This window comes from Panicum virgatum, chromosome 4K (assembly GCF_016808335.1).
Source record: "Panicum virgatum strain AP13 chromosome 4K, P.virgatum_v5, whole genome shotgun sequence".
Taxonomy (NCBI): Eukaryota; Viridiplantae; Streptophyta; class Magnoliopsida; order Poales; family Poaceae; genus Panicum; species Panicum virgatum.
Genome location: NC_053139.1, coordinates 40,013,903 through 40,034,043, shown reverse-complemented (window position 1 = coordinate 40,034,043; position 20,141 = coordinate 40,013,903). Strand labels below are relative to the sequence as shown.

At 51.6% G+C, this 20,141-nt stretch overlaps 1 protein-coding gene across 1 annotated transcript; it reads right to left on the bottom strand.

The window, feature by feature from the left end:
- Positions 1–5,923: 5,923 nt before the first annotated feature.
- LOC120705220 lies at positions 5,924–6,580 on the bottom strand. Its single transcript, XM_039989690.1, has one exon. It carries the CDS (start codon positions 6,458–6,460, stop codon positions 6,119–6,121), a length of 342 nt encoding a protein of 113 aa, XP_039845624.1. The 5' UTR covers positions 6,461–6,580; the 3' UTR covers positions 5,924–6,118.
- Between the last annotated feature and the right edge of the window lie 13,561 nt (positions 6,581–20,141).

The following is a 20,141-nucleotide window of genomic DNA, read 5'->3' as shown; positions in this document are numbered from 1 at the left end:
CTCATTATTCTCCTGATTCTCTTCTTCACCAATGGGTTCAAATTATGTTGATATGACAACATCTCTCTCAGATTCCACATTATCAACATGTCCACATAATTCAGGGTACACCCTCTCATCCTCATCAACTGGTGCAACAACCTCTATTGGATCACCAAGGTTTGGCAAATCATCAGGGATATTTGCATCCATCGTAATAGCAGCTGCAAATATCATAAATTGTTTTGATTAATAGGGATGCAGGAAGAGGGATACCATGATAACAATTCTAATTTAACATTCTAGATAGCTGCCCAATTCTAATTTAAATGCTAACATGCCGCTGAATGCCACTGGGCACAATGCCGCTAACATGCCGCTGGAATGCTACTAAGGACAATCATATAACCGAGCACAATGCCGTTGAATGCCACAAATAAAAGTTGCAACAATGCCGAATTATACCTTAGGGAGGCCTTCACCTTAGCACAGCTGCTGCACTGGCCGCAATACCGCTGGCCAGGGTGTCGCGGCTGGGGCAACCACACAGCACTGGTCGGAGGGCGCAGATATCAGGGCAGGGCGACCACTCAGCGATGGCCAAAAGCAGGCACAGAGAGCAGGACAGGGCGACCACCCGGCGCTGGCTGTAGGGCGCAGAGAGCAGGGCGTCGCTGGCCGGAGGAAGCGCGTCGCGGAGCACGGAGGAACGGCGTCGGGGCCGGCGCGGATGGAAGCGGAGTGGATCCGCCCGCCGCAGAGGGGGAGCAGCGCGTCGCGGAGCGCGGTGGAACGGCGTCGGGGCCGGCGCGGATGGAATCGGAGCGGATCCGCCCGCCGCGGATGGGGAGCAACGCGTCGCGGCCACCACGAATGGATGCGGTCCGGAGCCTCCGGCCGCGGATGGCGGAACAGCGTCGCGGAGGGGGTGCGGCGCGGATGGGGATCTGGCGGCGGCCACCCACGGGGGCGTCGGGCTGAATCAAATGGGATGGATGGGGAAGGGGGCGTGTGGGCCCCACATGTCAGCGCGTGGAGCGGGACCCGCGTGTCGGGACGGAGCTCACGGCTGTGCTAACGGAAGCGGCTCAAGCGGCGCGGGAGGGCAAAACTGATGAGCGCAACGCGTGGGAGGGCAGGACTGAGGAGTCTCAGGAAGTAAGGGTATGGATGAGGAGGAGGGCTCAACTAGGGGGAGGCTTGTAAAAATCCCTATTTTTTCGCGACCGTGCCTGAGCATGTTTTTCGTTAAGAGGAAGATAAGCAAAGTACAACGTACTAGTTGGTTTCGGAGAATGAAAACCAACCTAGTACACAGAGTTAGACTATTACACAGCAATCGATGTGCGACCTGGTAATCTACCCACTGATCTACACAGGTGTCACCACTCCGTTTGCCAGAGTGTCCAACCCAGCCGGCAACAAAGCATCGAAGGCCTCACATGGGTGTCACCACCCCGACTGCCAGAGTGCCCATCCCCGCCGGCATCAAGCATCCAAGGCCTCACAGTGCGAAACACTGAGGGAGGAAGAGAAAACTTCCTCAAATTGCTGGAAGGATGAGGCATCCGGCGGGTGAGTGTCTGAAGTGAGGCACAGCTTCCTCATCATCACATTTTGCGCTTGAACCACTGGATTTGCAGCATGATGGCACGACTTTTTCGCCAACCTTTCGCTGCGGCGGATGGTGAAGTCTTGTGGTTGCTGTCGTGAGCGCCGTCGCGGCGGCGAGGCGACCAACACGGGTGGGGGAGCCTCCGAACAAACATCATGTACAAAATTAGCGACCACTTTTTTTACCGGCAAGCTGGCATCAGGGAACAACTGTAACGGAAGAACCTCGCGTGTTCCCCGCACCACCGTGACATTGCGGCGAGAGTACACCCGTACCAGGAGGAACATCGTCCACCGTGGGTTTGGCCGGACCGAAGCCTGGTGGCCAGTCCTCATCATGCTCCGAGGCTGCGCCGGCCTGTGTGTGCTCCTGCTGAGATGGCACCAAAGGCGAGTCCACAACCTGCTGAGTGGGGCGCGGTGGTGGTGTCTGCAGCACTAAGTCGGCGTGCTGGGGTGGCGCCTGGTACCTTCCAGGAAGGGTGCAGGTGTAGGGCACCTCTGCCGGTGGCACATCCTTGAGCCGAGCGATTGCCGGAGCAGCACCCAGGCTCAGAGATGAAGCAGCGAACTCCTCCAGCATCGGGTCATCTGTGGTGTTGCGACCGGTAGGTGTGTCATGAGGCCACAGGGTGAGTACCAGTGGGTCGGGCACGAGCGGCCGTGGCCCCAAGACCATTTCACCGTGAGCGGCCCGAGCTGCTGCAGCATCGCCAGAGGAGCCAGCCCGAGCATCCGAGATGCTGTCCCTCGCCCGCCTCTGGTGTCTCGAACGATGTCGCCGCCACTCGCCTCTAGCATGTGCAGCGACACCCGGCGATGGGCCGTGCGGTAGTCCTACCGCTTCGGCAGGTGAACTCGTCGTCCGCCTATGTTGCGCGAACGAAGTCTTCTGGCATCGAGGAGCAGCCACTCGCTGAGAGAAGCATCCGTCCACCACCAAATCAAGTGAGGCCGGCGAAGGGCGCTTGCAACTCTTGGCATGGTGCCGGAAGCCGCGGCACCGTAGGCATCTTGTCGGCAACCTGCAGGTGGCCACCTTGTGCGAGTTGGAAAGGCAATTGAAGCATCGGCCTTCCATATTAGCCAAGAATTGACGCCGGTTGGAGTCCTGCAGCGGCGGCGGGTGTGGTTTTCGGGCAGGTATGGTCGGTGGACCTACCCGGACCGCACGCCGGTTGGAGGCCAGCACCTTCTGCCACCCATCAGCGTCGGGCGGCGCAGCCCGGGAGTGGATGCGTGGGCCAAGCCTCTCGTGGAAGGGGAGGTGGCATCCCTTCTCATCTGGCGGCGAGATGCGTGGCCCCAGACGGAGATGCGGCGACGTTCGATGGGGGCGAGCGCCGAGGCGGGCGTAGCGCCGGTCATCCCGCCCATGATAAGGGAGGCCGATGACCAGCCGGATCTGGGGCCGACGCCACTTGCGTTGACGCCCCTGGACCTCTGGTCGGCGACGTTCGGCGGCAGTAGATCTGGCCCCGCCCTGCCCCGCAACGGCTCTGGGAGGGTTGCGAGAGGCGTCGCAGTAGGGTGAACTAGGGTTGGCGATGGGGGCCGGGGGGCTCCATGGAACGATGTCGCGGAAGCTCGCCGGACGCGGCTCCAACGAGACATCCGCGTCGGAGCAGTCCGCGTCACTCAACTCGGCCCAGCGCCTCGACTTCGAGCGGCCAGAGGTGAGGCCACTAGGGTAGAAGGGGCTCGCCGAGGGGGAGAGGGAGGAGAGAGAAGGAGAGGAGGTCGCCGGTGCCGGAGTGGCGGCCGACGAGCCGGCGGGAGGGCTGGGGAGCGCTGGTTCTTGCCGGGGGGGATGGAGGAGTCGTCTCTCCGACTCCAAGGAGGGAGACGGAGACGGGGCTGGCCGCCGGCGCAGGCGTCGTGGTGGCCGGTGGCCTGGTAGGGGCGAAGGAGCCCACCTCTGGATCTCCCATTCCGTGAAGTGGGAGGAGGAGAGACTAGGATGTATGGGGAGGTGGCATGAAGGTGGACATGGATCTGTAAACATGGAGGGGAGGGAAGGTCGGGCGGCGGAGATCCGCCTGGCGGCGGGGCGCCGGCGGGGGGGGGGAGCCGTTAGGAGAGCATGGGGTGGGAAGTAACCTACTGATATTCAATATGAGTGCTACCTGCACCACGCTGTACAGACTACAGGGTTCAGTAGTAGTAGAAATGTACGTCGCATCGCGGTGGCCGGAAGAGAGCAGAAGCAGAGTGGTGGGGGTGAGCTGAGCTGAACCGGCGAGCGAGCGAGGGTTCGTTATGCCACTGCTGCAGGGACGACGACGGAGCTGACGAGGAGGAGCTTGGTTGCTGCAATCATGGTGTGGACGCGCCGGGCCGGGGAGGGCGCAGCTGGAAAGGAGGACTAAAGGAGACACCCCTCGCGTGTCTCGCTCGCGCCCGGCATACACGGCCGCCGAAGCCGCGGCCGGCCGCCTTGTGCGCCCCGCGCCCCGTGCGTGCGCACATGACAGTTATTATACGGCCGGGGTGGCGTACGCGTAGTCGGCCGGGCCGGCCGCTTTCGTCCCCGGCGGCCACGCCAAAATACGCGGAATTATGCCCGCGCGCGGGCGCCCCGTTGCCATCATGCCCTTCCGCTCCGCTCCCGGTAGGGCGGCGCCCGGCCAGGCAGGCCTCGGCACCGCGACGAGCCGTTGCAGGGCGGGCCCAGAAAGATGGACTTCGACGGCTTGTGTTTTGGTTTGTAATGGGCCTTCTTTCCCCTTTGTGTGCAATTCTAATGGGCCTCGTAAATTAAGCTGGCGAGTGTGCGTAGGACCCCCCCAGCCCACGCGAGCGTAAGACTCTTTACTCCTATCCAGTTATTATTATTAGAAAAAAACTTTGCTAAAAAAAAGTTATAAGAAAACCAGGGGGAAAAAAGGAGAAAGGGGATTCCAGTTCTCCATTGTGCATGCACTGCAATAGCTTGACCAAGTGAGCTGTTAGGTTGTTTGTTATTGTGCAAGCAAATCATCTTCCACATGATGCAGCCCTGATGACTATGGTTCGTCCACCCTGACTCCTCATTCGATTGCCATCTTAGCACGCGCCTCTATTTCTGAAATAACCCTTCCACGTTCATGCTTGCAAACTTTACAAATTCCAAAAACATAGAAATAAAATGCATCCCTCCATCGACTCGGTAGACTGCACGCATCAATAATAATAACTAGTAAGGTGGCCCGCACGGCGCGTGCTAATAGGTTGACATGATAATAATTAAAATTTTAATGTAATAAGCTGTAGTGATATTTTTCATATGAATCTGTCAAAAAGCATCACTTGTAAAATTATAATATTTTTATTTATTGAAGCATATAGATTGGTAAAAGTAACAACCGATAATTGCTTGGTCGTCTAAACATAGCTATAATGGATAGCAATTTGAGGTAATGTGCATCGCAGAACAACACACAGTATCAATAAAAAAAATAGTATAAAGTAACCAGATGTATAATTATCCAGACACACCTGTACCATTACAAAAGTAACTTTAAAAAACCACTAAATCTTCACGACGCTATCTACCTATGCCATCTCGAAAAAATAATCTAAATTGATCACCTAAATTTGCATCAAAATGACCCACATACGCTATTATTAAAAACTAACCCCTTGAATCCACATCAAAACAATCTATCTCTATTACTGTAAACAAAGATCTCAAAGTACTCATAGATGTGCTTTTAAATCATGCGCTTCTACTATTGTTAATATAGGAGCTAGCTCACACATGTTTGTGTGTCATCGTATCGGCTACGTTTGTATGCACGAAGCGATAAAATTATTGATTTCCATTCTAAACATGTAGTTTAAACTAAGATATAAGTAAACACAAAATCAAATATGCAAAAGAGAAAAACTAGAAATACATGAAAGAAAAAGGAGCAAGGGAAATTGGCAACGAGAGTCTATCCCAACGAAACTGCATAAATTTTACGAAATATCGTCTATATGAGTATTGTGTCAGAATATAAAGAAATGAATTTTGATTATCTATGCATGGTCACAAATTCCTAGCAAATATTTGTAACACAATTTAAAATTAGAACGCATTAACCACAATCTGCACCCTCAAAATGGAGTAAGTCTTTAGTTAGTTTTTTTTTAAAAGGATTGACTTATTAGTTGTACACTCACCTTATTACAATGTGCCAAATTAAACCACCTGTGCAATTCAGAAGTCCTGCTAGATAGCAGGTATATAAGTACTACGTCTGATCTTATCACCCCCCCCCCCCCCCCCCCCCGCCCCACCAAAAAAATCCCATCATTCATGCGTCTTTGCTAGTGTGCTTGAGCGCAAGACAAAGGATCAAGAATCCACAGGACACATGGTGATTAATAGCGTCAAGCAATTTACCGTACACTAGTTAACAAGAACAATCAATGAAACAAGATCCAAACAACATTCAAGCCCAATCAGTTTCTCGACCCGTCAAGATCACGAGCTAACACCGGGGTTCCATTGGCCAACCCATCATCATCCGCTTCATGCGCTCTCGCATGCATCGATCCATCAGTGGCCGACGACGACGAGCTGGTCGTCGTTGGGCACGTCGGGGTCGTTGTAGTCGTCGTCGCTGTCGGTGTCGGGCGCGCCGGCGGGCGCCTTGGCGGTGACGCTGAAGCCCTCCTCCTCCTGGTTCTCCGGGTCGTGCACGGCGCCGACGCGGCACGCCTTGTCGTTCACGGCGCCGGGCTCGCACTTGGGCTTCGCGGCGCCCGACGACACCGCCTGCGCCGCCGGCGGCGTCGTCTGCGCGGCGGGCGCGCCCGCGGCGTCGGCGGACAGCAGCGCGCACGCCAGCGCCAGCGCCAGCGCCGCCAGCAACCACGCGCGCACGGGCGCCGCCGCCATGGTTGGTCGTCGGTTGGTTGGTCTCGCCGCTACAGCTCACCGGCCGGCCCGACAGGAGCAGGGTCACAGGTCGCGGAGTGGGGGTGATTCGCGAGGGCGATCGATGCGGGTGGAGTGTGATGATGGCGCAGGAGCCTTGGGAATTCATGGCGCATTAACAGGGGGATTTAAGGGGAGGTTGGTTTTGCATGGCTCAACAGCTAACGTTCAGGAGGCACCGCGAACGAGTTCGGATGGTGGCCCTTGTTTTCAGGGACAGAACAGACGAACGGCCTCCCCCCAACCTGACCTTTTTCTTCTCTTTTTTCTTGAGGCCCAACCTGGTGGCTAACTTTAGGATCTGTTTAGTTGGGCCGTAGGCTGTAGGCTGTGGGAAAAAGATGTTCCGGCGGCTGCGAGCTGTAAAAGAATCTGTTGTGTGCTGTGAGGTGTGAAAAATCTGTCAGTGGCGCTGGTGGCGCTCCTTCGCCCACCCCATCCCCCGTTGCGGCCTGTACATCCGACGTCGAGCTAGGGACGACGACAACGCTGGCGGGTGCGCTGCTCTGCCCGCCCTCAAGCCAAGGGACAGCGACGTTGGAGGACGCGCCTCCGTGTGCCTCGCCCGCCCGATGATGCACTCTCTCCCTCACCGGATCCGCCTTGTTCCATTTCATTTGAGCCGCCGCCGGTCGAGAGCAATCTAGGGTTCGGTGGGAGTTGGAGTTGAATGGGAGAGGAGAACATGAGAACAAAGTCAGGCTCGGGCGATAGGGTGAGTTCCCTCGATTAGGGGTATCTTTTGTCTGGTAGAAAATATATTTCACGGTATGGCTAACAGAATTGATGGTGGTAGTATTTTGGGAATGAAAATTAAAGTGGGTGTCAAATTAAGAACGAAAAAAATTTAGAGGGCCAGGGTAGGGAACGAGTCAATGTTTTCAGTATATCGGGTAAGGAATTTTCTTTTTTTGATGAGGTTAGCAATGAAGCCTTGGACCAACAGAACAAAGGGAACCAGTACCGGTACTGCTATGTCCTCGCCTCGGATGAACCAGCTCGGTAGTCAGTAAACAGTCGTCACAGTTAAGGCACATTGGCACAGCCGTGGGCACTGATGAACTGCCCGCATGACTATGACGTCCATGCGTCCATGCCCCTCTGCACGTACGACTGCCCGTCCGATCACGCGAGTGAGGAACGTTGAGTACTCTATTTTGTTTGTGATGGGTGAATTGTCAACTATGCGGCGTGATCGTACGCCTGATCTTTGGTTGCAAGTACACAGGCATTGAGTGTCGACGGTGAGCTACCGTGGAGGAGCTCGGGTCGGGCGGCAGCTGTGGCATCCACTCCTATATCGAGGGCGCAAGCGGCGACGGAAGGCGGGTTTCTTGGTTTGCGCCACAAAACCAAGGAGGCGGACGGCGGTCGAAGATGCCAAGTCGTGGAGGCACGGGCGTCGGTCTCGGGCATAGTCACAAAGTCCCTGGGTCGACCGGGTCGAGGAATGGGGTCGAAGGTCGAGGGCCGTCACTTTATAAAATTATGGTACGAATGGGGTATATATCTATGGAACGATAAATTATTATGTGGAATACGACCCTGATTCATCGGGGTCGATATCTTCAGATCGATGTGTCTTTATAAAGACAAAAAATTATATATGTGCTACTAATGAAGAAACTAATCTGCACAAGCATATAAGAAACGTATAAAAGAGTACATTTAGACCATGCTATATGTACTCAGCTCATTGTCTAACAAAAATCATACCAATCCACAGTCTTTAACCTCCTTATCCCAATTAAATCCGCTAGCAATGGGGTTGCGACCCCTTTCAAACCGGGACACGATCCAACCTTGAATGGGACACTGACTCTTTTCGACCCCGACCCTCGAATCGGAACGGCGTTCCCGGGTCGAGGGACGAGGCATCGACCCCGAATCCTGTGACTATGGTCTCGGGACTGACGGAGGTGACGGGCGTCGACGGCGTCTAGGGCCTCGCTGCGGGCGAGGAGGTGACGGGCGTCTAGGGTCGTCAGAAGGCCGAGGCGGGAACGACGTCTAAGGCCACGGCGTGGAGGCGGGAATATTCCCGCGCGTGGAGTTTTGGCGGTTTTCTCAAAACCGGCCATCTACCCGGGTTTCGCGGACCCTCGAAAACCGCGGACCAGATCTTCATCAAGATGGCGGCATCGTGGAGAAGACTTCGTTCCGAAGAAAGAACGTCAGCCGTCAGATGAGATCGTGTACAGGGGGATGCTGCAGACCAACCGTTCTGACCGGTCCCTGGCACCGGTCTGACCGGTCTCCGTGGGTATAAATACGCCTTCACTTGTGTTAGGTTAACCAGCGGCTTTTGTAATCATTTCGTGGACAACTCTGTTTCTCCCAGGGCGCCGCCCCTGTGTCTCTCTCCCTGTTCTTCTCTTTAGAATAGAATTTGTTTATAAATTCGTGAGACTTTGTATTGGATTTGATTGGGAAAGGGGGGCCCTATCCTCCTTGTGCCCTCTGGGTTTTTAAATCAATCCAATCTCGTCCCTCTTGTGCTCTTTTGTGATGGATTTTCGTTTCGTTTTTGGTGCACATGATTGCGACGGTTCGTAGAGCTCCTTGTAGTGATTCCCGTGCTTCTAGCCTCGTGCCAAACCCTCTGGAATCGCGAGCTCTTCAGAATTGAAGTTCTTGAGTTTTTGAGAAAACCCCAATCCTTCTTGATCTTCCCTCGAATTCTCAAGTTTCTTTGATTTTTTGTGAAAGATCATTTGGGGATATGTTCGCAGGATAGTTGCGGAGGTGTCCTCCAAGTTTCATTGGATTTGGACTTCGTTTGCTCAAGATTCATCATTTGAAGTCTTGTTCACAGGCTTTTCTGGGTGAGACCGGTCTGACCGGTCGCTTCATCCGGTCTGACCGGTGCCCTCTAGCGGTTTGACCGGTCTCTGCAGTTCAGTTCTGCGATTTCTCTCGTTTTGCTTCCGCGAAGTTTCCTAGAGCGTTGTTGTTCAGAGATAGCTAGTCCATAGCTTTTCTCTCATATCCTAGGTGTGAGGGTTTGCGATGATTTTTAGGATATAGGCCAACAGTTCGAATTTCAAAAGAAATTTTGATCGGCACCCATTTACCCCCCCTCTGGTCGCCGGCTTCGGTCTCTCAATTGGTATCAGAGCTTGGTTGAGGTTTTCAGTATCTTAACCGGTTCGAAAACCACTTGGTGACTATGGCGAGTCTTAGGAAGATCCCGGTGTTTTCCGGCGAGGACTATGCTTACTGGAAGGTTCGCATGAGAGTTTTCTTGCAGAGCATGGGAGCCGAGGTCTGGGATATTACCAGGAACTAGGCTTACGAGGTGCTTGCCGTTCGGACCACACCTCTTCAGGTGTCCGAGCACGAGGCTAACGCCAAGGCTGTCAATGTCTTGTTCGCTGGCGTTTCTCGTGCGGAGTTCTCACGCATCCAGGGTTTTCAGGAAACCCACAAGGTTTGGACGTGACTTGAGAACTACCACGAGGGCACATCTCAGGTGAAGACCAGACTGTTCGAGACTCACCGGCGTGAATACGAGAACTTCACACAGAGGCCGGGTGAGAGCATTGGCGACATGTTCAGTCGGTTTTAATCGATTGTGAACAAAGTCAATGCGAACAGATCTGCTGATGCCCTTGAGTACACAGAGTATGAGAAGGCCTCAAGCTGCTCTACGCACTTGACCGCTCTGTGTGGGATCTCAAGGTGAACACGATCATTGAGTCTGCTGGTTATGAGACTCTGACCGTGAATGAGCTTTTCAGCAAGCTCAAGGCCACGAAGGTGGATAACCAGACACGAGCCAAGCTCAATGGTGCCCCTCCTTCCAAGAGCATCGCTCTTGTGACTGGTCCAGGTGGATCGAGCTCTAACGCTAACTCTGCTCTTGACTTTTCTCTTGCCTCTTTGCCTTCTGTTACAGATGAGCAGCTGGAGACGCTAGGCGACGATGACTTGTGCCTCCTCATCAGCAAGTTCCAGCGCGTCTACCCCGGGTGCTACAACTGCGGCGATTTGAACCACTTCATCGCCGATTGCCCCAAGAAGTCCGGCGGTGGCCAGAACAACCACTTTGACTACTACCGCCACCGCGACCGCGACGAGGGAGCCTCCAACAAGGAGCGTCGGCATCACAAGCACCGCAGTCGTGACCGGGGAGGATGCTTCGACAAGGAGTCGCTCAAGAAGCGCTTCCAGTACAAGGCCAAGAAGCGGGAGAAGGCCTTTCTGGCGCAGCTCAGCGACCTCGACAAGAGCTCCGACACCGACCGCTCTTCTTCACCGACCCCCGACAACGACGACAAGAAGAAGAAGAAACGGGACAAGGAAGCCAACAGCTTCATCGGCCTGTGCTTGGCGGCCGGTCGGCGCAAGGGTTTCTGCACCATGGCGGGCGAAACCGATGGTGCTCGTGCGTCTTCGGGTGGACATGCTACACCGACGCACGTCGACTCTTCTCCTGGATCCAAGAGCGATTCAGAGGTAAACTCCACAATTGACCTGCTTGATACGGAGGTTAGGGAGTTGTACGCCGCTCTCGACAACCAGAAGAGGCTGCTTAAGGAAGCAGCTAGAGAGCGTAGAAAGCTTAGGGCTGAGTTGGCTTATGCTAGGGAGAAATCTGGTGAGGATGAGTGCGCTGGCAGCATATCTCACATGAACGATCTTGTTGCTCTCCATGCCAAGCATGATGAGAACATTGCGAACTTAAATGTTGCTAAGACTTCGTTTGCTGACGTGTCTCATGAGCTCGCTAAGGCCAAGCATGTACTAGAACTGGTTAAGGACGTTCCTATTGTTAGCGATGTGCTTGAATGTGATGAGTGTCCTATCTCTAAATCTGATCTAGCTTCGTTGCAGTCTAAGTTTGCTACTGTTGTGTGCGAGCTAGAGGAGATGAAGTCTAGGCCAGTTTTGCTTGGTGCTTGTAAACTTTATCCCACGCTTAGGTTGGAGTTAGATGAGAAGAACGCCTTAGTTAAGTCTTTAGGGAAGACTAAGGTCGTGGAGTCTAGCCCACCTATTGACTGCTTTGTTTGCCCTGATTTGATCTCTGATTTGGATAATCTTGCAGTAGAGAAAGTCAACCTGAAAAATGAGAATACCTATCTTAGGGCGATTCTTAGTTGGGTTTCTAGCAGTGAGCCGCAGTTGGGCATGATGATTAAATAGTTCAAGTCTGGTGATGATTTTGGGGTCGGTTACACATACACGAAGTTAGACTTTGACAGATTATATGGTAAGATCGGCAAAGCTGCTGGAGCTTCTAATGCTCTAAACACTGCCATTACGAGCACGCAACTTTCGCTTGTTGACCCCGTGGATGGTGTGCTGAAAGAACCATAAAAAGCACATCCACAGAAGCAGGTTTGGGTTCCAAAGCCCAATGAGCTGAGGAATCCCCTCGACACACTCCCTGCTGCCACAGTTCAGGTTGTCCAGAAGAAGAGGGCTGCTCCTCCCCGTCCGCAGGCTAGGCCTCCACCTCCCAAGAGAGAGGTGAGGTACCACTGCGAGTTCTGTGACAGAGAAGGTCATCTGGATGAGTTTTGCTTCAGGAGGAAGCGAGCTGTGAGGCGAGAGCAGGAGAGACGGAACACGGACATGTACTCTGCTCGGGTGCATGGTCCTTCTCGGCGTGGTGGTAGGCAAGATGCTAGGGCGCGCCGTGTAGGTGGAGGTCAGGGAGACGGTGGTGCTTATCGTGCTCCAGCGGGTGGTCGTTTTGCCGGTCATGCTCCTGGTCATTTTTAGTACGGCTATGGACCACGGGACCGAGGTTTTGGAGGAGGTTTCGAGACACCACGCTTTCCTCGCGGTGGTGTTCGTCAGTCACGCAGTAGACGAGGCGGGGGGATACGTTTTGCCTGGTTTTGCTAACCCTTCTGTAGAGCAAATGGCTCGACACTGATTTGTTTCTCACTTTGCAAACCCCAGTGTTGAGACATTTGCTCACCTTTTGTCTCACTACTGATGTGCAGGTTGGAGGCTTGGAGAACAGGTGGATCATGGACTCTGGTTGTTCGCGCCATATGACCGGGAATGATAAATGGTTCTCCAGCCTCACCCCGATGCGCTTAAAGGAGTACATTGTGTTCGGGGATAATGGAAGAGTAAATGTACGTGGACTTGACAGAGTTCGAATTTCAGATCGCTTTACCCTGAGAGAGGTTGTTTTGGTTTCGAACCTTGGGTTCAATTTGCTTTCTGTTTCGCAACTTCTTGATGAGGGTTTTGAGGTTCGCTTTAAGGAGGGTTGTTCGCGTGTTCTTGATTCCAGACGAGATTTGGTTTGCCGGATTACACCTCGAGATCGAGTTTTCTTGGTTGACTTCTCTGGAACTCCGAGGATTGTCCAAATTGAAGTTTGAAAAGGACCTTGTTTGCCATCCGTGTCGCCAAGGGAAGATGATTGCTACTTCACATCCGCCTGTTAATCAGGTGATGACCTCTCACCCTAGAGAGTTGCTACGCATGGACACAGTTGGTCCTTATATGGTGATGTCTGTTGGTGGTAAGTGGTACGTTCTTGTAATCGTGGACGACTTTTCTCGCTATTTTTGGGTCTTTTTTATGAGAACCAAGGATGAGCCTTTCGAGTTTGTTCGAGACTTGATCTTGAAGTTGAAAAACGAGCTACCCCAGACCATGCGAGCGATTCGCAGTGATAATAGCACAGAATTCAAAAATGCTCATTTTGACGCCTTTTGCATATATCAAGGGTTTGAACACCAGTATTCTTCTCCCTACACTCCACAGCAGAATAGAGTTGTAGAGCGGAAGAATCGGACGCTGGTTGAGATGGTGAGGATGATGCTTGATGATCATAGGACTTCTAGCAAATACTGGGCTGAGGCGGTTAACACTGCTTGTTATGTGTCTAACCGCATTTTCTTGCGTGCTTTCATGCATAGGACTTCTTATGAGTTGCGATTTGGACGCCAGCCTTGTGTTGACCATCTCAGAGTTTTCGGTTGCCAGTGCTTTGTGCTGAAAGATGGAAATCATGATAAGTTTGAGTCTCACTCGTCTGACGGCATTTTTCTCGGTTATGCTTCTCACTCTAGAGCGTACCGTGTGCTGATTATTGATACAAACATCGTCAGAGAGACTTGTGAAGTCACTTTCGACGAGACTGCACCATGCAATTCTTCTATCTTTGAAGTTGCAGGTGATGATGAGCTCGGCACCTCCATCTTTGAAGATGAGGAGTAAGAAGCTGCGGAGGGCGACGCTGAGGCTACCACGCGTGCTATGGATCCAGTCGTCTCCACCACGAGCTCGGACGATGACGACGGCCCCGACCCGACTATGTCTACTTCCCGGGGGCCGATCGAGGAGGTAACTCAGGCTTCACCAGCTGCACCTGAGGAGACACCAGGATTGGTTGAGGAGGAGGCGACTTCGACACGGGAAGCATCGCGACACATTCAGCGTCGCCATCCACCTCAACAAATGCTAGGTGATCTCAACGAGCGAGTCACCAGGTCCAAGGTAACGAGTGTCGCTGACTTTGCTCATTCAGCATTTTTTTGCCTCTTTTGAGCCCAAAGATATTGGACACGCTCTTTCTGATTCTAATTGGGTCAATGCCATGCATGAGGAACTTGAAAATTTTAAAAGAAACCAAGTTTGGGTTTTAGTCGAGCCTCCACCTGCTTGTAATCCCATCGGAACGAAGTGGGTTTTCAAAAACAAGCAAGGTGAGGATGGGTTGGTTATTTGGAACAAGGCTCGTCTTGTTGCCCAAGGGTTTTGCCAAAAGGAGGGTATTAATTTTGAGGAGACTTTTGCATCTGTTGCTCGTTTGGAAGCTATTTGAATCTTTCTTGCATTTGTTATTTCCAAGGGTTTTAAAGTTTTCCAAATGGACGTTAAATCTGCCTTCTTGAATGGTTTTATCGAAGAAGAGGTTTATGTGAAGCAACCACCTGGTTTCGAAAATCCTAAGTTTCCAAACCGTGTTTATAAACTTCAGAAAGCTTTTTACGGTTTGAAACAGACACCTAGAGTTTGGTATGATAGATTGTAAACTTTTTTGCTGGATCAGAGCTTTAAAATGGGATGTGTGGATAAAACTTTGTTCCTCATGCGGTCTGGCACTGATTTTCTTTTAGTTCAGATATACGTGGATGATATTATCTTTGTGGCTCTTCTCAAACTCTTGTCTCCAAATTTTCTGAGTAGATGTCTAGGGAGTTCGAGATGAGCATGATGGGTGAGCTGCAGTTCTTCCTTGGGCTGCAGATCAAGCAAACTTCCCAGGGCACGTTCGTCCATCAAGCCAAGTACACCAGAGACTTGCTGCGGAAGTTCGACATGAGTGACTCGTCTCCTCTGCCGACTCCGCTCAGCACATCGACGGCGCTTGATGAGGACTTGAACGGCGAGGCGGTGGACCAGAAGGAGTACAGGAGCATAATCGGCTCTCTCCTTTACCTGACGGCGACGCGGCTGGACATTCAGTTCGGCGTCTACCTATGTGCGCGCTACCAGGCTTCTCCGCGCACTTCCCACAGGCAGGTGGTGAAACGCATCTTCAGGTATCTGAAATTCACCCCTGAATTTCGTCTTTGGTACTCTGCGGATTCTTCTCTGGTTTTGGTGGGCTTTTCTGATTCCGATTTCGGTGGGTGTCGGTTGGATCGCAAGTCGACATCCGGCACTTATCAATTTCTCGGTACATCTTTGGTGTCTTGGTCTTCTCACAAGCAGGCTAGCGTAGCGCTCTTCCACAGAAGCTGAGTATGTTGCCGCTGCTAGCTGCTGCTCCCAGATCATTTGGATGAAACAAACCTTGCAGGATTATGGTTTGAGTTTCGGTAGAGTTCTCATCTTTGTAGACAACATGTCAGCCACTAGTATTGCAAAGAACCCTGTCCTACACTCCAGAACCAAACACATAGATATCAGATTCCATTTCCTGCGAGATAACCATGAGAGAGGACACATAGACTTGATCCATGTCCCTTCAGAAAGGCAAACCACTGATATCCTCACCAAACCGCTTGAGCAGGACACCTTTTCTCGCTTACGAGAGGAGTTTGGGGTTTGTTATCCCTTTTGATCGTTGACTTTTCTTTGGTTAGTTTTGTAGTTTTTATTTGCTTCTCTTCGTTTTTTAGGTTTGGTAGTTGCATTGTGCATATGCATTGTACATATTTGTATTTTACATTGTATCACTTGCACTAGCATTCCTGTATACATTGCTATGACCTTTTAGTGCTTACTATTGTGAGTTGATAAATTTGATCATGTATAGCTTGCTCCACTGTGTATATGACATCATCTGAGTTAAGCTATTTTGATTTGAAAATCTGAAAGCATGATCACTCTGTCTTGGCTACTAGCATGTTAGGGCGTGTTGATATGATTTGCTATCTCATTCATGTTAGTGTAGTCTTTCGTTCAGCAATTCATACTTGAAATGATCTAAATTTGATAAAATTGCTTAAACTGTTCTTGAAATGGATTGAAAAGATCCAGGTGAGATTGCTTATCGCACTGATCGAGCTTTCGGAACGGCTCACTCTGCACTTGTGAGAACCCGGGCAAGGCTGTGCACGACTGAAACGAGTGTCTTAAACTTCTGATTGTCTTTGGCATAGGCTTGGTCTCGTTGCTAAGTAACACATGACAAGCTTTCAACCCCTGATATTAAGAATTGCTTGATATAATTTGATTGAAAAATGAATGGTTGCAACATGCTTTGGCTGGTTTGGCTCACCTGTATGAGTATGATTAGCACTACTTTTCATTCCCTACTTGTTAGTGCTAGATCATGGGTGATGCTTTTATTTCTTCTAAAACTGAACTTGCCTAGCTCTAGACTGATTTGATATACCCTGTTGAGTTAGATGCAGGTCTTGTTTATGGATGCACATGCGCTTATGACTAGATATTGCTCAGATCATTGTATCCCTGAATGATTTCACTTACACCTCCTGCATTGCATTCATTGCATAGCATCTGTTCAGGGGGAGTCTCAGCTTCAGGGGGAGCTTTAGGTCTTTTTAGATTTGATATGTGCATGTGCCAACAAAGGGGAGAATTTTAGGAGAAGTGATCGAACAAGGGGGAGACTTATTTGATTTTTGAAAAACTTGTTGCGCACAGGGATTTGAGAGTGCATCATTTCGAGAGAGTTGCACTTGTGAGAGGGAAAAACTTTGTTTTGGGAGTTTCTGCTTTGTTTGGCTCCTGGTTTCCCTCCGCTTCCAGCATGACTGCGTCGAGCGTTACCTCTATCTTTGAGGAGTCAAGTTTTGGCTTTTGATCAATTGTGTCGAGCCGTTGCCCTTGTCTTAGGGAATCGATCTGTGCTTGAGTAAGTGACTATTCTTGACTTTCTGAGCTTTTTGTCACTTGCTTGAGTTTTTCACTTTCTTGCTTCTATTTTATCACTTCTCTGATTACAGGTGGTGTGTTGATAATGCACTCATCAAGGGGGAGATTGAGGAATGTTGAGTACTCTATCCTGCCTGTGATGAGTGAATTGTCAACCGTGCGGTGTGATCGTGGCTTGATCTTTGGTTGCAGGTACACGGGCGTCGAGTGTCGACGGTGAGCTGGCGTGGAGGAGCTCGGGCCGGGCGGTAGCTGTGGCATCCACTCCTGGATCGAGGGCGCAAGCGGCGACGGAAGGCGGATTTCTTGGTTTGCACCACAAAACCAAGGAGGCAGACGGCGGTCGAAGACGCCAAGTCGTGGAGGCACGGGCGTCGGTCTCGGGATTGACGGAGGCGACGAGCGTCGACGGCGTTTAGGGCCTCGCTGCGGGCTAGGAGGTGACGGTCTTCGGGCGGCGTTTAGGGCCGTCAAAAGGCCGAGGCGGGAACGGCGTCTAGGGCCACGGCGTGGAGGCGGGAATCTTCCCGCGCGTGAAGTTTTGGCGGTTTTCTCAAAACCGGTCATCTACCCGGGTTTCGCGGACCCTCAAAAACCGCGGACCAGATCTTCATCAAGATGGCGGCATCGTGGAGAAGACTTCGTTCCGAAGAAAGAACCTCAGCCGTCAGATGAGATCGTGTACATGGGGATGCTGCAGACCAACCGGTCTGACCGGTCTCCGCGGGTATAAATACCCCTTCACTTGTGTTAGGTTAACCAGCGGCTTTTGTAATCATTTCGTGGACAACTCTGTTTCTCCTAGGCCGCCGCCCCTGTGTCTCTCTCTGTTCTTTTCTTTAGAATAGGATTTGCTTATGAGTTCTTGAGACTTTGTATTGGATTTGATTGGAAAATGGGGCCCTATCCTCCTTGTACCCTCTGGGCTTTTGAATCAATCCAATCCCGTACCTCTTGTGCTCTTTTGTGATGGATTTTCGTTTCGTTTTTTTGCACATGATTGCGATGGTTCGTAGAGCTTCTTGTAGTGATTCCCGAAGCCTCGTGCCAAACCCTCTGGAATCGCGAGCTCTTCATAATTGAAGTTCTTGAGTTTTTGAGAAAACCCCAATCCTTCTTGATCTTTCCTCGAATTCTCAAGTTTCTTTGATCTTTTGGGAAAGATCTCTTGGGGATATGTTCGCAGGATAGTTGTGGAGGTGTCCTCCATGTTTCGCTGGATTTGGACTTCGTTTGCTCAAGATTCATCATTTGAAGTTTTGTTCACGGGCTTTTCTGGGTGAGACCGGTCTGACCGGTCGCTTCATCCGGTCTGACCGGTGCCCTCCAGCGGTTTGACCGGTCTCTGTAGTTCAGTTCTGCGATTTCTCTCATTTTGCTTCAGCGAAGTTTCCTAGGGCGTTGTTGTTCAGAGATAGCTAGTCCATAACTATTCTCTCATATCCTAGGTGTGAAGGTTTGCGGTGATTTTTGAGATATAGGCCAATGATTCGAATTTCGAAAGAAATTTTGATCGGCTCTCATTCACCGTCTCGGGTCGCCGGCTTCGGTCCCTCAGCGAGTTCGTGGAACACGAAGGCCGGCCAAAAAGGAGTAACCGTATGGGCGCACGGCGGCGGCCACGTTCGCCGTCCCCTGCAGCTGCAGACCAACGGCGCGGCCAGTCATCACGGGCCTGTCCACCCGGCACGGCCGCCGGCCCGGCGACTGCAGCTTCGTTGCTCGCCGCGATCAAATCAGAAGAGATGGGTCGTCGGAACTGCAAGCACGATCCCGGCGCCGGCCGCCTCACCCAGCTTTGATCCGCGCCGCGCGCATCCGATCGATCCGTCCGGTGCACGCATCGCGCGCGGCGCAATCAAGGCCGCCGCGACGGCGACGCGGAACCGGCACCACCAACCGCCGTGTCTCCGCCGCCCGGCGCTCTATCTCTTCCCCAGCACGCTAGCTCGCACACGCAGACGGCGCACGTCGTCGTCGTGTTCCACTGGAAGCCAAGCTGCTAGCTAGAGTGTCGCTGCTCGATCATGCCCCTTTATTTGCTAGCTGGTGGTGGGGCTCTCGGACCGGTAGATGTTGTCGCCGGCCGGCTCCGATGATCTGATGATCCGGTCGCGATCCATGCATAGCAGACTTGGGGGGTGGGCACGCACACGCGCAGGCGGCGTGGATATGATGGATGGATCGGGCAAGTCCGCAAGCAATCAAGGCAGGGGAGGTGCAGGGAAGGCGACGGCCGTCGAATGCATGTCTGGTTGGTAACTTCAATTACAGTAGTTCCGATTTCTGAATTGTTTGGTTTGCTATGTACAGTCGGTGACGCTGTGGGGGCAGCTGGATACAGTTAGTGGTAGGGTTCCTGAACGTCAGCATGTGCCTCAAATGTGCCACGCACAAGGGTTTTCTTACGGGGGTACTTATACCAAATCAAGAAGAGGATCCTCGCGAGACATTGCAATCAATTGCTTATTAATACACTGTGCAAGTGTGTAGATCTTGATGGAGTTTTTTTCATTAGATCTTGATGGAGTTATTAACGAGCCTGAGCACGGGCTGGGCTAATGGAAGGTCTCAGTTTTTCGATGGGTTTTCTTGTAGTGTTTCCAGCAGCATTTCTCATATTCTATATATATTTTCTCTCTACATCGGCAATAATATTTTTTTGCGCTTTTGATGCTAGTGCTGTAGCAGATTAGTAGAGTAGAGAATGCAAGAGGGAGGTATGTTTTGGTAATCATAAAAAAAATGTTTTAGTAATGAGGATGAAATTGGTGATCTGCGAGAGCACTTTCCATTACCAAAAAGATATTTTTTTGTATTGGAGAGAGATGAGTAATCTGCCCTAAATATTATTTTGGCATGGTGGACGAGGTGAGCTAGTATCTTCCTTGCGTATGAGAATGCTATACACAGTATAACATTTCATCCATAACATCTGAGCATAAAATGGCTAAACAGGAAAAAACACATTTCCCACTTTTTCGATGTCTCCCATGATCAAGCTGCTAGTGGTTTAGAACCTGAACCAAAACCACCCCACCCCATAACATTGATTACATATCCTGCTAGTCCACCCCAAACCAGTTTGCCATCTACAAGAACCAAACCAAACCAAACCACATGTCTATTAACCCCATATCCTCAAACGATTCCTAATGAAAACTGCATGCTTGGTGGATATGGCTGCCAACCGGCCAGTCAGGGCAGCAGTGAGAGCTGAACAGATAGAGATTTTCCTGGTAATGACAATTGTAGTGTCTTGGTTCGATCATAAGGGCAGCTCCAGCGTACTTGCTAAGGAGGTGCATGGAGGAGAGAG

What these genes read in the sequence shown, in the direction of transcription:
- LOC120705220 (XM_039989690.1), bottom strand. Translation starts at nt 6,460, where the DNA reads ATGGCGGCGGCGCCCGTGCGCGCGTGGTTGCTGGCGGCGCTGGCGCTG.